The 17,743-nt window shown below is 32.5% G+C and overlaps 1 protein-coding gene across 3 annotated transcripts in view; it reads right to left on the reverse strand.

Moving 5' to 3' along the window:
- Adgrb3 (adhesion G protein-coupled receptor B3) overlaps window positions 1-17,743 on the reverse strand; it is a 680,206-nt gene that overhangs the window by 55,116 nt on the left and 607,347 nt on the right. For all 3 annotated transcript variants that reach the window (XM_047557982.1, XM_047557981.1, XM_047557980.1), the window contains 2 exons: window positions 4,273-4,423; window positions 1,509-1,578 (listed from right to left, as the gene is read on the reverse strand). In XM_047557982.1, coding sequence (XP_047413938.1) covers window positions 1,509-1,578; window positions 4,273-4,423 — 221 coding nt within the window. The remainder of the gene's footprint in view (window positions 1-1,508; window positions 1,579-4,272; window positions 4,424-17,743) is intronic.

The raw sequence follows: 17,743 nt of genomic DNA on the forward strand, positions 1-17,743 counted from the left end.
ATAAATTATGCCTTGATTTATACCTTATACCTTGTTATAATTTATACCTTAATTTATAATTTATACCTTAAATTTAAATCTAGTAGTTACATATGCATACACAAGTTCATACACCAATATATATATGTTCAAAATTTGTGTGTATTTATTAAAAGTCTGCATTTAGTTATTGCTCTTTGCCATTAACAGCAGAAAAATAAAATTTTATCAGCTTACTTTGAGGTAGCTAACTAATGCTCATTTTTTAATTAAAAAAAAAAACAACTGTAGAAAAAGACCTGAGTCTGACAGAATAATTTGGTGTCTCTGAGGCTACCACCAAATTTCTACCATATATTTGTGTAAGCAAAGTTCCACACTGAGATTTAGTTTGTCTTTTAAGGTGTTATTATATCTTTCAAGTTACTTTCCCCCTAGGGTTTACACCATTATGAATAACATTTAGTTATAAAATCAATACATGACTCATTGTATTATATTTGACTTTAAGTGAAAACTCCTTGAAAGTAGAAACCATAACATCTATAATCATACTTATTTCCATATTTTCAGTATGGTGATTCTTACTGGATTCATACTAAAATAGTTATGTTATTATAAAAAATAATAACTTAAAGGTAACAGTGCTACAGTAAACCCTACTCTGTTGTAGATGATATCTGAAATTTTTCAATTATATAGACTGTATAGGAAAAATAAGTGATCTGATGACATGAACTATTTAAACTCTTGGGAAGTATTTTTTGGATGGGTAGGTGGAGTGAAGTCCCTTGGTATCCTCCCAAGATAGATAAACCCACCAGTTGACCTAACTAGCAGTTAATCACACCTCAAACCTGAAGGTAAGTAAACAAAACACCACATTTCAAAACATAAACCTTTAATAAGATGCACACTCCATATTTCTCAAATGTCTCAAGATGAGAGTAGATGCAGTAATGAATAAAAATGCATTGTTTTAAATCTGAAAAGTTAAATAAAAAATTTACTATGAATTCTCTCGAAAATTTTTTTTCAGCATCATAAGTATAAGATGGGCTATTAGCTGCCTTTCTCCCTTCTAATTTTTTTAAGACCTAGGAATTTTCTAATATGGAGTCTCTTAATTTCCCTCATCTATAATATTGAGTATGAATTACCCTAAACAGCAGCAAAACTTGAACTAATACAACGAAAGCTGGTTAATAACAATATACATTATCATCAATGGTATTAGAAGTCAGGGAACCAGTTCTGAAAAAAAAAGTACTTGAGGTTCAACATGAACAGTAAATACTGAAATATTTCAAAAGCCAAATACACCAGTCTTATTAAGAAATGAGAAATCAAAAGGAGGATTCTGAACAGTGTCTTGGTATTTTTTCTTTGACTTTTGTTCATATAAGCTACTTCACATCGTTCCTCATTAAAGACTCCATGACAAAATGCACAGCAATGTTATCCAAGATGATTGGAGCCTATATGACTTGCTAAGTTATAATATGATTTTTCACTGTGGATGGACTTACTAGTGATCTGTGCCATATCCTTTTGTCCTGGTGAAGCCCACTGATGTGGCCACTACTAATGCTGGCAAACCTGCAAGAAGAGCAATGTCACACTTCATATTCAGCAATAGCCACTGTGCATACTGGCCCTAGAAAAGCCAGGTCAAACTCTAGATGTTCAAATCAGAGCAACTACCTTTGGATGAATCACTTCACAAAGTATGTTTCCATTACAAACTTTCTTTCAAGTGCCAAAACATGAGAGCGACAGCTGGTATTTCAACTTGGTGCACTTCCTTGATGTTGCTAGGTTACCACCACATTTGACATCAGTTTAAAGGGAAGTAATAACAGAGATTTAGGATACCTTTTAAGTTATTTTTCCCCTAGGGGTTTACACGGTTATAAAGGAAATTTATAGTTATAAAATCTGACAGGCAAAAACTGGTGTGATGGAATTTCACAGAAGTGGAACATTCAGCTGGTCACATATTGATTCATATCAAGTTGTACTTAAGATAGAAAAAGTAAATCTTATCAGTTAACATTTCTTTATAAATTTCTTATGATAACAAAAATGTAGGAATAGGGAGTTTAATTACCTGTTTATCTGCACCAGTTCTGTCTTCACAACTTAGTTTATGTTGTTTTTGTAAATCACTTATGACCTCTTTCAAATTTAATGAAGGAATCTCCCTGTATTTTGATGAATAGAGTTCAATCTAATCTACCCTATTTAAAGTTCATTTTGCTTTGTTTTTTCAAGTTTCAGTTGTGCCTTCTTTTCAGGACCATCATGTTTGCCTTCTTGGATTAAAAAAACCTATCACTTTATCATCCTCTTGTGTTCCTCTTCATGTTTTCTTTCTTCCTACCACTTCCCTTTCTACTATTTTCTTTCTTCTCTGAGGCTTCTCTAGCACCATCACATTCATTCATGAGGTGTAATGACAATAACTATGGAAAGCATCTCAGAGGGACCTATCACATTTTTGAACAAAAAAATGATGGCTCCATATATAATATAAATTGTATATGTAGTATCCTCCTCACCTTGACCCTCCTCATCCTTTATTCTGCATGTAATTTGTTGACTTTTTGATTGACAGGACCTAGTTCATTAAAAAATAATACTTCCCTAAGTGATAACTAGACGATGAATAGTCTTTGTTTCATAAAATTTGGATTTGTATTTTTTTTTCAAATTCTTTATGCTGCACTTTCCCAGACTAAAACTCATATGACACTATTCTACTCATCAGGGTAAATTTTTGCTACCCAGAGTACTTGGAATATAAGCTGTAAATATGGAGAACTGCTACCAACCCTCTCCTCAAAATCTTGAGTAATCACATTAAATAAAGTAGCTAACCATTCTGGAAATCACCACTCTTCACTCTTTATTAGGATATGGGCTGGGCACAGTGGTGCATGCCTATAATCCCAGTGGCTTAGGGGACAGAGACAGGAGGATCAAATTCAAAGCCAGTCTCAGCAAAAGTGAGGTGCTAAGTAACTCAGTGAGAACTTGTCTCTAAATAAAATACAAAATAGTGCTGGGGATGTGGCTCAGTGGTCAAATCCCTGGTACATCTGGTTCAATCCCTGGTACACCAAAGAAATGTGTGCTTTTACCTGCATTCTGTATTTCTAATGATGACAATTTATCTAACTAATGACAAAAATGTTCCCTTATTTAATACTAGTTGACTTTAGAAGATCTTTGTCATGGAGTCTAGACAAATTTTATGAAAATTTAAGTAGAAAATATTCTTCAGCTTTTCTTAACTGCCTTCCTGTACCAAGAGTACTGGTATACTTGTTAAATATGGATAGACCCATGCTGAAACCAAGGATAATCTTTTAAGTGTTTTTGATCCTTTTTTTCAGCATGATTATTCTCATATTTTGCTAAGTCCACTTATTTAAAATTTCCCACGTTCTCACTAACATCCTATTCTCAACTTCTTATACACTAGGTATTTATTGTGTATTTTGTATAAAATTCTTTAGTTATTTTAGTGCAGGCTTTTTAATTCGAAGACAAACATGAAAATTCCTGGATTTTTCTAAAACCAGCTTAAATTAGATTCTCATTAGAAATGGCCCTATGAAAAGTGTAAACTTTCAAGATGTCTGTCATGAAGCATTTTGAAAGAAAATTTTCCTAATAAAGACAGGCAAAGAAATAATGAAATCTGTCTGTTTAAAATTCTATTTATACTTTTGAGGACCCCACTGGTGACACATGAGATTTCACTGATTCTCTTAATGGCTTTCTGCCTGTGACGTGAATAGGTGTATTCTTTAATTCTTTTGAGATTTCTTGGAATAGAACTCTTAAGTTTTGGAAGGGGAGAAAATGCTAGTGAACCATCATGTCCTGAAATTCTAAGACATTTTGCATTTTCAGGAAGTATTAGTAGAGAACACTTCATTTTTCTGCCTGTGTCCATCTACCTATCTATCATCTATTGATATAAATATAGATATAGATATAGATATAGATTTAGATTTAGATATATGGTTATAGATATCTGGTCTCATTTCACACTGTGCAGGCACTGTTGATTGTAAACTGCCTGGCTGTATGGGAATTCAATAGTTATTCCTTCTTAAAGTTCCAAAAGACCCATGAATGCTCAAATGTGACCACCATCATATATTTCTACTTCATATATCAAATTAGACACAAAGCAGTCTGTGAATCATTACTCTACTGATTCATGATACAGATGCTTGAAGTCATTTAACAAGAACTCAAAAGAGTATGTAATGTGCTTACCCCATCCAAGGCACAAAAAGCGTTTCCTTATAAGCCGTGTCCTAATTTTTCCAGTTACAGCCATATATGACTGCCACGCCTCAGTCAGAACCCAACAGAAGGAAGCCAGGAAGAAAAAGTGCAAAAATGCTGTGGTGGTTGTACAGATGCTCTGTGGAAACAAAGAACAGACTCACACTGGACTGTGGTGGGAACTCAGGTGTTCTGCAGAGGGTTCTTAATCTCTGACTCTGCCTTCACTTTTCCTCAGTGCTAGGTAATTTTTCAGAAATTAGAAACCATACAGTGTATGCTGCCTACAGTACCTATGATAAAAAAAATTATGCATCCTAATTCCATTTGTGCTTTCAATTTCTTTTATGAGAACTAGGAATGTAAATTTGAATTCAAGGGAGATTAAAATTACTGCTTTACTTGAAATTTTTACTTGAAATATAATTACAGGAATGGTCCTTTTCTTTGGTTTAATTTAAGTTACAGACATCTTGCATAATTATTTTGGCTACATTCTTTATCTTTCCTTTTTACCCAAGAATTCTTCTTTGTTGTTTTGTCTGGGTTGATGTTAAGATTACATTTGCAAGAGCAACAGCCTTTCAAAAGGAAAAATTACTTTGCTTTTATATGTGCATGATATTCATGATACAGCAGCAAAGTACAAAATGAGGTTTGGCTAATAGCCTAGAACAAAAATAACATATATATTTTAAAGTACTTAATACTCTGTTTTGGTATTATTATTACATTGCAACATGTGTCTTAATCCAGTCATTTTGAAAAACTAATTGGGTCTCTGGCAATACAAAGGCATGATTTCATAGACATTTTTCTTCATGCAACTTAATCATTCTAAATGTGCTGATCATTAGTTGAGACTTGTTTGGAAAAGACAAGCAGCTTCATTTTGGTAAAGCCTGCTAAATATTTCACTATTGGTACAATTCCCTTGTGTAGAATCTCTTTGAAATGCAGGTCTTCACATACCAGAACCATTAACAGAACTAACTTCTTCCTTTGTCAGTCTCAGTCTTGCTGTTTCCAAAAATTGAAATCAACCAAAGTAACTAAACTAAAAAAAAGAATTATAAAAAACCACAAACAAAGAAATAAAAATAGAATCCTCATCCTCCTACCTCCAACCCAATCTAATGCTAAAGCAGAACCTTATTAGAATTTTTATTTTGGGGCCAACATTATTCATCTTAGTTACTTATTTTGTTGCAATTCACCAGGTATTAACTTAGCTTCCCAGTTCTTTTAATCTTATATGAAGAACTTTATCATGCCTATCTCACCAGGTTGTTTTAGAGATTAGATAATTTATAGGTACTTGGTAGTACTGTGCTAGGTATACAGAAAGTGCTCAACCAATGATATTATCATTATTGTGATAAATAGCACTAAAAAGGTGGTACCATTTTTCAGCATGTGATACCTTATTTCAGATAGTGCTTACATCTACTTGGTACTTAAGTTTATGCTTATAAAGATGTGAAGTATTAGTATGATAAAACCATGGATTTCCTGTATGCTCTTTCCCACTTCTTCACTCCTGTCTCAAGTATAATGTAGAAGGCTTAACCAATTATAATGTCTTCTGTATTTAAGACATTGGTACTTTTCCCCCAAGATAAGGTTTAAAGACCCACAGGCTGACTACTTTGACCACTGATCTACAGTCTCTGATCCAAATTTGAAATGCAAAGATGAATTTTCCAGTCAATATCTAGAACTACTTTTATTTTTATAATTTATATTTCATTTCCTTCCTCCAATTTGTTTCATCTCAATTGTAAATGCTAGCAATGTATTCCTTGTCCATTTAACACTATCAATAAAGGATGTCTCTCTGGAAAATAATATGAGTCAAAACCAGCCTATGGGAAGAATGCATGGGAACTAAAGAAGTATGACCTGTTTCTACATGCAATAAGTGGCACTGTACTGTGGCCAGACAATTCTTCAGACATCTTGAATGTGCTCTAAGTTGGAGATAAGCTGTCTTGACATAAGTGATTGTACATGTGGACTAGAGGGGTCTAAAAATCACAAAACTAACCACCGAAGAGGACAGCAAAATCTATGATCCTGAGAAACAGAGAAAGGGAGCTATGTTACATTTCACTTCATAATCACATGATGAAACAGTATAAACAGTACAAAAGCAAAGACTTGACACACTGAAACACACAATGATTTTCTTCTGATATTTTTACAAAGTTGTAATAATGTCAGTAATATTTTTCGAAAAAATTTTTACTTTTTAAATTTGTTCTAATTAGTTATACATGGCAATAGAATGCACTTTGATACATCATACACAAATGGAGTATAATTTCTCATTCTTCTGGTTGTACACCATATAGAGTCACACCTATCTTTGTAGTCACATATGTATATGTATGGTAATAATGTCTGATTCATTCTACTTTCCATCCTATCCACACACCCCCTCCCCTCACTTCACTCCTCCCTACCTAATCTATTGTAACTCTATTCTTCCCTACCTGCTCCCTTATTGTGAATTAGCACCTGCATATCAGAGAAAATATTCAGACTTTGGTTTTTTGGGATTGGTTTATTTCACTTAGTATGATACTGGGACCTCAAGTTCATCAATAATTCTTCTGCTTTTCCTGCCTTGCCAAACCCTAGTCTGGTCTCATCAGTAACATGGTTGATGAGTGTTATTGACAAATAAATACCACAAAACTTGAAAGCTGATTTAGGTTGGTAAATTGAGCACTGTTCATACATACCATTCTTGCCTATATCCTTTACCTCAGATCCTTAGAGATAATAGAGAAGATTTTTTAAAAATAACTGATGATAAGGAAGTGTAAACCATTCTGAACTAGAGGTTGTGAGAAATCTCATAGAAACCAAAATCAGATGAGAACAGATCAAAGATGGACACTGAAGTCAAAACAAGGTACTGGGAGCAGAGATGAAGATGCAGAAAGTAAGAAAGACTTACAATTTATGGATGATACTGAAGTTCTGAAATATATTTAAAATACTTCCAGAAAAAAGGAATAGAGAAATAGAGGGAAGGACAGAATTTAAAGAAACATTATGGGGAAATTTCTTAGAACTTTAAAAGACTTCTTGACTATAGGATAGATTAAAGATGAAACATATATATACACATGTATACCTAAATATATTATGATGAAATTTTGTGAGCATCAAGAATAAAGAGAATCTATCCCATTTATTAATTCTTGGTTTTATTTCTTGTGCTTTGGGAGTCATGTTAAGGAAGTCTGGTCCTAAGCCACATGATGAAGATTTGGGCCTATTTTTTCTTCTATTTGGTGCAGGGTTTCTGGTCTAATTTCTAGGTCCTTGATCCATTTTGAGTTGAGTTTTGTGCAAGGTGAGAGATAGAGGTTTAATTTCACTTTGCTCCATATGGATTTCCAGTTTTCCCAGCACCATTTGTTGAACAGGCTATCTTTTCTCCATTTTATGTTTTTGGCACTTTTGTCTAGTATGAGACAACTTTATTTATGTCAGTTTGTCTCTGTGTCTTCTATTCTGTACCACTGGTCTACATGTATATTTTGATGCCAGCAGGAAATGATAAATGGATTAGATTCAAACTAAAAAGATTTTTCTCAGCAAAAGAAACAATCAAGAATGTGAACAGAGAGCCTACAGAGTGGGAAAAAAAATTCTTTGCCACATGCACTTCAGATACAACACTAATCTCCAGAATTTATAAAGAACTCAAAAAACTTTACACCAAGAATACAAATAACTCAATCAATAAATGGACTAAGGAATTGAGCACACACTTCACAGAAGAAGATCTACAAGTGCTCAAAAGATATATGAAAAAAATGTTCAACATCTCTAGTAATAAGAGAAATGCAAATCAAAATTACCCTAAGATTTCATCTCGCCCCAATCAGAATGGCTATTATCAAGAATACAAGCAACAATAGGTGTTGGCAAGGATGAGGAGGAAAAGGTACACTCACACATTGCTGGTGGGGTTGCAAATTGGTGCAACCTCTCTGGAAAGCAGTAAGGAGATTACTTAGAAAGCTTGGAATGGAACCAACATTTGATCCAACTCCTTGGCCTATACCCAAAGGACTTAAAATCAGCATGTTACAGTGACACAGTCACATCAAGGTTTATAGCAGCTCAATTCACAATAGCTAGATTGTGGAACCAACCTAGATGCCCTTCAATAGATGAATGGATAAAGAAACTGTGGTATATATATACAATGGAATATTATTCAACCATAAAAAAGAATAAAAATTATGGCATTTGTAGGTAAATGGATGGAGTTGGAGAATATCATGCTAATTGAAATAAGCCAATCCCCAAAATCCAAAGGCTGAATGATTTCTCTGATAAGTGGATGATGATACATAATAGGGATTGGGGGGGAGGAAAATGGGTAAGGTAAGAATGGAGGCAGGATGGATTGTGCAAAGAAAAATGAGAGGTGGGGAGGGGGTGGGGGGAAGAAAATATAATAGAATGAGATGAACATCATTACCATATGTCCATGTATGATTACACAAACAGTGTGACTCTACTTCATGTACAACCAGAGAAATGAAAATTGTACCCCATTTGTTACAATAAATCAAAAATTAAAAAATAAAAAAGAATAAAGATAAATATCTTTAATGATGTCAGAATGCAAAGAAAGATTACTTACAAAGAAATCAGATTCAGATTGACATCAGATTCCTTTTGAGCAACCCAGGATACAGAAAGCCAATGGGATAATAGTCTCAACATTCTGAGGAAAAGAACTTTGAAGTTAGAATGCTACAACCAGCCAAACTATTATTCAAGTGAGAGGCAGAAATAAAGATATTTTTAGAACTAAAAGGAACTTTGAAGTTTAGTTCTTTTAGGATATTTCTCTGTAAGAATTCTTAAATAATATAAACTACTAAGAAGAATAACTCTGGGGTAGGAAATGAGATAAAAGAAGTGATAGAGTAATAGATAGCAAAGAAAGAAATAAAAAAATCCTGCAACTAAGTAAACCTTCATTTATATATATGCATATTTAATTTTTAAAATGTAACCACCTGGATATTAAATTCAAAAAAATATCAGTGAGAGTTCAAAGATGAGAGGGGCAAGAGTCACAAGGATGCAGAGGAAAACAAAATTATGTTGTCTCCTTTTTCTCAGGCATATTAGAGATATTGATTAACTCCAGATGTTAGAAAAAATAAGTCTGAACATACATGCTAACAATGTTAAGGTAAGCACAAGAAGTAAAAACAAATTATGTATTTGTAAAATTGCAAAGGAAAAATAGAACTAAAAGCAGTCTATTCAATCAAAGCTGGGTAAAGGATCAACAAACTAGAAAGTATGATAAATGGAAAAAAGAGCAAAATAATTCCAAGCACATCAGAAATTATAAGAAATAGGGATGATTAAATTCACAGCTAAAGGTTGAAAACTTTCATACTGGATTTAAAAATCCAGTTTTGGAAATGTACTTACAAGACATCCCTCAAACCCAATGACACAGGAAGACAGAATAAAGGAATGAAAAGAACTAAATTAAGCAAATGTTAATATGCAAAATTCTGATGCTACAATGTTAATATTGGAAAAACCATTAAAGGAGATGAAGAGGGCATTTTCATGATGATACAAGGCGCAGACCATGAAAAAGATTCAGAAGAAATACATCTCTATGAAATCAGTAACCATTTTTCACAGAATATGAAGCAAATCTGAGGAAACTAAAAGAATAAACTGTCTAACTAAAATTATAATCAGGGACTTAGGATACAGCTCTCAACCAGAGAAAAGTTGAGGCAAATATAACAGATGAACAATTAGGACAACAAAACCACACAAAGGGATGAATCTTTCTTTGTAACATACATAAAACAGAGTATGTACATTTCTTTAAAATACAAATGGACATTTTCAGACGCTAACTAGTCCTATAACAGAAAGTGATAAAATAAGTCCAAGAAAGTTTATAATATATAGGATATTTTCACAGAGCACACTACAATAAAATTTAAAATTAAAGTTATAATTCTCTACTCTCGAGATGTAAAAGTTTTTATATATTAATGCATTTTTTAAAATAAAAAATATAAATTATACTTTGAATAACAGGGTAGTTTATACATCAAAACTTGTAAGATTTTTCTATGATGATATTCAGGACTTTTATAGCCTTAAATACAGAGAAAATGAGAAAATAAAGATATATGGATTGTTTAAAATCAGAAGGAGGGATTTATAACAGAAAAAATCAGAAACTTAGAAAATGGAAAAGTAAAAGTATAGTAAAATTTACATATAAAACTCATACTGACTCTAAAAAGCAAATAAAATAGTTAGAACTTGGCAACTGTGATTTCTTTTTGTTTTATTTTCTTAATTGACACATCAAAATTGTACATACTTATGGGGTACCATGTGATATTTATGTACATACATATGATATTTATATGTATATACACATACACACACATACATTGTTTAATGATCAGATAAGAGTAAGCATCTTTTTACTCAAACAATTTTTATTCCTTTGCAGTGGAACCATTCAAAATCCTTTCTTTTTAGCATTTTGAAAACATACAGTACATTATCATTATCTATAGTAACCCTACTATGCAGTAGAATACCAGAACTTATTTCTCCTAACTGTAACAGGACAAAAGTTATGAAAACAGTAATAAAGTTCCTCAAAAGCTTAAAAATAGAAGTATCATAGGATTCAGCAATCCCACTCCTGACTACAGATTCAGAGAAAATGAAATAGGTTTGTCAAAGAGACAGCTACATTCCTGGGTTCATTGCATCACTATTCATAATCACCAAGAAATGGAATCAATCTAAATGTCCAACCAATGAACAAATAAAGAAAATGTGGTACATCTACCCAGTATAATATTGTCATAAAAAGATGAAATCAAATGTATGATTACACAAATGGTATGCCTCTACTTCATGTACAAACAGAGAAACAAGATGTATCCCACTTGTTTACAATAAAAAAACTTAAAAAAAAAAGATGAAATCATAGCATCTACAATAACATGAATGGAACTTGGAGATATTATGTTAAGTTAAATAAACTAGGTACAGAAAGACCAATGCTTCATGATCTCATTCATGTGTGGATTCTAAAAAGTTCATCTCATCTAGCCTAGTAGGGTGGTGCCTGTTTATAATCCCAGTGGCAGGAGGATCACAAGTTTGAGCACAACCTCAGCAAGTGAGTGAGGCCCTAAGCAACTTAGTGATACACAGTCTCAAAATAAAAAATAAAAAGGATTGTGATATGGTTTAGTGGCAAAGTCCCTCTGGGTACAATTTCCAGTGCCAAAAATAAATAAATAGATGAATAAAAAGTTCATCTTACAGAAACAGAGTAGAAGGTTGGTTATCAGAGGCTGGGAGAGTGGAGACAGACAGGGAGGAATGAAAAAAAGTTGATCAATTGGTACCAAGTTACAGTTTTTTTGCTGTTTTTAAAGGTGTGCAAAAAGGCAAACATTGTGATACAAGTTATCAAAACAATATAATAGAATAGCACATACTCTGTCTATATACAAACTTGAAAAGATACATAAAAGACATTCTTCTAAAAAACCACAGATTACTAAAGTTGCCCCAGAGATAAAACTAGTAAACTTAATTAAAACTGAATGAAAAAGAAAGAAGAAATTCTTTAAAAAGGACAAAAATTCAGAAAAATTTTCAGACAAACTAAAGCAACATAAGAAATTTCCACTTTATAAAGCATTTCAAGACCAAAGAAAAAGAATAGAACTATCCAAGTCATTTTTAAGGATGCTAGCATGACACTGATGCCAAAATGAGCAAAAAAATTTACATCGCTTTCATCTATCAACTAAATGTGAAAGCGCTTAATTAAAAAAAAAAAATGGAACCCAGAAACACAGTAAAAGGATAATAAATTAGTATTAAATCAGAGTGTGTCCAGTAATGTACAATGATTCAACATTTAAATGACCTCCATATAATTTATTACATTAATAGTTAAGGAAGAGAAAACCATGTGAGCACATCAACAAATGTAAAAACATTTTATAAAATTCAAAACTCAACTTTTCATTAAGAAATGTTCTTTGCAAATTATGAATAGAGGTGAATATTCCTACTTAATTAAGACTCTCTCTCCAAAACAATGAAAATCATATTTAATAGTGAAATATTAGTATTCCCATCACAATCATGAAAAAGAGGAGGATCCTCATCATTATGTCTAACATTCTAAAATGTACAAGAAAACAAGAAAGATCAATAGGAAAAAAAGAGAGAATATTTCATTGTCGCAGACAATACACATTCTTATTAGAAAATCAAAGAGGATAAATTTTTAAACTATTAAAAATAAAAAGAACTAACAGGATGGCAAAATTCAAGATCAAAATACAAGACTTTTATTTCCTAAACTACAAAATCAATTTAAAAATGACTTTCCTAAATATCAGAAATATGATTTGGAAAATGCAATATGAAATTTATAATTAAGCATGACAGATTAATGTCTCTGCTCCCTCCCACTTGGTCTAAAAAGACCAAGTTAGTAAGTCACAAGGAAAAAGAGAATAGGTGGTTGACAGTGAACTCAACGTGTGGACAAATCTAGAAGATAAGGAGGGAAGGTTTAACTGATACATGATGGTAGAGAAGTTATAGCTTAGGTGATTGAAGGGTGAAGGGGTGGCAATGGAAATACTGATTTTCATGTGACCAGTGCATTATCTTATGAAGGGTTTAATTCTTGAAAATAGTAGGGATCAGAAGCTGAAAAGAGAAACTGAAAATATAAAGCAAAATTGCTAGGAGAAAACTATTTGATAGAAGCAAAGATCCTATACATAATAAAAATAAGCAGTGTAATGTACTTTCAAATATATTGAGCAAAAATGGGCAGCAGTTTCATGTAGCATATTATAAAATTTACTGGAAGAACACAGAAGACATGAAATAATGGAAAAATACTACTATGTATATGAACTGAAAGACTCAATACTATATTAATGTCAATCATTCCTAAATTGATAAAAATATTCAAGGCAGTCCCCATCAACTTTAAGTTAGAAAGAGAATTAAACACAGGAATACAGGATAGAGGATTTTCCTAACAATATAAAACAGAATGAAATGTGACCATTTGATAACTATGCCCATTTGCATGAGGGTTTGAAGAGACCAATTTACTTGATCAGTGTCACATGGTTTGTGAGTGGGTGGCAAAGGATAAAACATGGCATCTGACCCCACAGCTTGAACCGTTCCTTAGCTACCATAGGCAGCCTTTTCATAGCATGTTTTGCTCATTTCATGATTCAATCCTCATAATTTTTCTTTTTTTCATCTTTCCCAAATCCCAACATTCCTCCATATTCTCTTAGATTTGCCTTGCTTCCTACATCACTGATGAGGGAGAGACCATCCATAGTTTTAGTATCTTCATATTTCTTGTGCCTCCCATCTTGGAGTTTCTCCCAATCCCGACCCTCCTTTCCAATGCAGGCCCTTCTCCTAACAGGAGACTGTATAACAGTGACCAGGAGGCTGAGACCTGTTGTTGCACTGTGTGGGGTCAAACACTGCTTCATTTGCACATTGTTACTTAAAATCTCTGTCCTTCTCTTTCTACATCTGTGAGTCAAGGACATTAAGAGATATCTTAATATTGCTGTGAGGATTGAATGATATTATGTATGTGAAGAAATTGATACACACTACTCTTATTTGGAGGATAAATTTTTAATTGCTATGTTATGAAATACAGCAAAGCCTAATACATTTTTACAAATAAATATACATTTTGACAATAGATATTATAGTAGATCTTGATATATTTTTGTAAATGAATACATCCATGTAACTATAACACATCAAAATTTAGGACATCACCAACCTCCCAATCTGTTTTGTGTGCTCAAAGGTAACAACTCTCCTGACTTTCTATCACCAAAAGTAGTAACTACTTTTGATTTGGTCAGTTTGACATGCTCCTCCTTTAATTAATTTATATGCATAATCTCTTAGCCTACAAATGTGTTGAAGTATCTCCTTAAACCAGTCACCCTCCTTTTTACTGGTTTGTACTCTCTTTCCAATTGTGGTCAAACTTCTCAAAAAGTAAACTAGACATTAACGTCTTTTCTACCAGCTCACATCTTTTCTTCTTGCCAGTTAGCATCTTCCCTGAATTTCCCTCCAATGACTTCCTAATTTTCAAAGTTAATGGATGGAATGTTTTCCATTAGCCATAAAAACTTTTGACCCTAACATTCTTACTTACAAATTATGAGATTTTTATTATTTGGTCTTTAATGGTTTTTCTTTTTTCTTCCTCCCTTCCCCTTTCCTCCCCTGCCTTGGGTACTGGGGATTAAACCCAGGGGTGCTTTACCATTAAGCCACCTCCCCAGTCCTTTTTATTTTCTGAGACAGGGTCTAACTAAATTGCTTAGGGTCTTAGTAATTTGCTAAGGCTCACCTCAAACTTGTGATCCTCCTACCCTAGCCTCCTAAGTCCCTGGCATTACAGGTTTTAATGTCTTTTCTATCTCTAAAATATTACCTTACTGTAAATATACTTTTTTTTTTTTTGGTACCAAGGATTGAACCACATCCTCAGTCCTTTTTCATATTTTTAAATTTAGAGACAGGGTCTCATTGAGTTGCTTAGGGCCTTGCTAAGTTGCTGAGGCTGGCTTTGAATTTGTGATCCTCCTTCCTCAGCCTCCAGAGCAGCTGGGATTATAGGTATGAACCACCACATCTGTCTCATACCATACATATTCTAATTAGAGTTTTCATCAGGCTGTTCATGTCTTCTTGAATTAGTTTTGGAAAATTGTGTTTTCCCAAGATATTATCCATTTTACTTATATTTCTAATGTGTTAGTACATGGATGCATGTCATATTCTCTTATAACTTATAAGAATACACTTTTCCTTTCTTAAATTGCTTACATACGTGTACTTCTTATGAGATTTATTAGAGAAGTATGTCATAATACTTTCTTTTAAAGCTTAATGATTCTTTGATTCTATTTTGAAAAATATTCTTATATTGTTATGGTGGTGAGTCCGTTGGAGTGTGAAATGTAATTATTTACTGTTTTACTTGGTAGGTTTTCAATAATTCTAAGAAAAAAAAATAGAGTACTATGTTTAGTCTATTCCCAACATTCAACTAAATGAAAGGTGTTAGTATATTAAAAAATAAGAATCTTAAATGGCTATTTTTAACTATTTCAAAATGCAAGAGATACAATGATACAATGGTTTTAGTGAAAGACACATAATATTAAAAAATTAATAATATCTGTATTATTATTAACAATATCTGTATTATGACAGCATATGTGGAAAAATGAAGAATTATTTGCAATTATAGCAAAATTTCAGCAATCTTAGACATATTAAAATAATTCCTCCATGTGAAGCAATTATTATTTGAATTATAGATAATTTTGACTCACATATTGATTTGTATATAATAACTAATAAGAAAGATATATCTTGCTATTCACATAAAACAAAACTTGAAAAAGACATGTGCAATATAAAATTGGACATACCAGTAACTCCTTGTTTATAAGTGATGTTATGGGAAGAAATCTTAGCTCATCACATAATTAGTTCAAAAGCAGTTCTTCAAAGGATACTCTAGTACTTGCATATTTACCATAATCATAAAATGGCTATTCTTACAAAACCATAATGAATTGTTGTGAGGATGAAATAAAATAATGAATTAAAAAAAAGAGTTTTGAACAAAGATAATCTGTTCACACATAGTAAGTAAGTGTTCAGTTAATGATAGTTGTTAATAATAAGATCACATTAGGAGCTTAGTCAAATACATAAATTTGAGTTTTGTTTGGTAAAATATACACATTTTAAGGTATTTGACCATCTCTTAAAGGATAAGAAAACAGTGCTGCAATGGAAATATTTTACAAAGGAGGCAATGAAGCTCAGAGAAGCTAAAAAACCATCAACAGTTTCAGGTAGCAAATGGAGAAACACGTACTCTTTCCACTATAAGATGTTACCTGTGCTCTAAAGAACTCTGACTTTGCAAATATTAATTTTTATATACTTCTATCATTCCTTTTAAGTCACTTCAAATTATTTTGAAACAAACTATATGCAGATGGCAATTAAGTAGATGTTAAAATAAAGAAACAAAAATTATGTAAATGATGAGTCCTTATTGCCCAAATCATTATCAACTAAAATAGAAATGCACCATTTCCAAGCATATTTTGATTCTACAGACATCATTGACATGTGTGCAAATGTACTTTGAAGTGACCTAGATATTTCAACCCTAATAAAATGAATCAAAAACAATGGGCATTGTGAATACAAGGTTCCTTATTTCATTAAACTAAATTAAAACTTCCATAGCATGGAGAATATAATCAGAAGCTTTTTGTTAATGTTACTTTATTCACCTTCCCTTAACTCATAGCTGCTGTGACATGCTACACACTGACAGTAATACTATTTGCAGGCAGTTGACAAATATCTCTCATAGACCCAGATACTTAGCTCCTGAATTCTTCCTCTTGGATATGATGGGAAATGGCTCACCATTAAGAATAAGTTGAGATGCTTGTGAGTCATGGCACAAAGCTAAGAGGAGGAAAGGTGCTTCTGAGGCACCTTTATTGAAAAATTTGAAGGAGGTTATCAAATCTCTGCTTATAAAAATCTCTGCTACAAGACTGACTCCAAATAGAAGAAATTTCAAACATAAAGTCATATATTACCCATAATAATTGAGTACACTAATAAAAGAAGTTGTTAAATTATCTCAAACAATAACAATTTTTATTTGCCAGATTTTTATGATTTCACATTAAAATATGGCAGTGTTATAAATGAGAAAATAAATGTTAGATAGATGTCATAGTGATAAAAATCTGTTCCCCAGATGTCAAAAATATGTATGCAGAAAACATACTTATAATTTGAAGACCTTGTAAAATTTGTCACAAATAACAGGAAAATTGGATATTTTTTCAATATGTCCTTTGGGAATCTAAACATTTGTGCATCATACACAGCAGATGCTTCATTATATTCTCTTATCTCCAAGTTTAGGAAAAGAATGATTTTGCTCAAAATGAAATAAAAATAGTAACTTGCTAAAATTAAAGGGCAAGAGTTCAACTATAGCTTTACTAATAATTTAGAAACTTCAAAATGTGTTATAAACTCCGAGACACCTCTAGGAATTGATTTACACTAAATCCTCTATCTGTACAGAAAATCATTATATATCAGATATGTTCAGACATTCCTTTCAGCTTGCAAGCACTGCATGTGGTCACTCAAATCCAGGAAAGTAGTGACATAAATATAAAGTTGCTGTCAATAAGCAGAGTGACCAAAGCACTGTTGCTGGGATTTCTGGGCTTTGAAAATGTTTCTTTGATGACTTGGA

The sequence above is a fragment of the Sciurus carolinensis genome, chromosome 7, assembly GCF_902686445.1.
Source record: "Sciurus carolinensis chromosome 7, mSciCar1.2, whole genome shotgun sequence".
In the NCBI taxonomy this organism is placed as follows: Eukaryota; Metazoa; Chordata; class Mammalia; order Rodentia; family Sciuridae; genus Sciurus; species Sciurus carolinensis.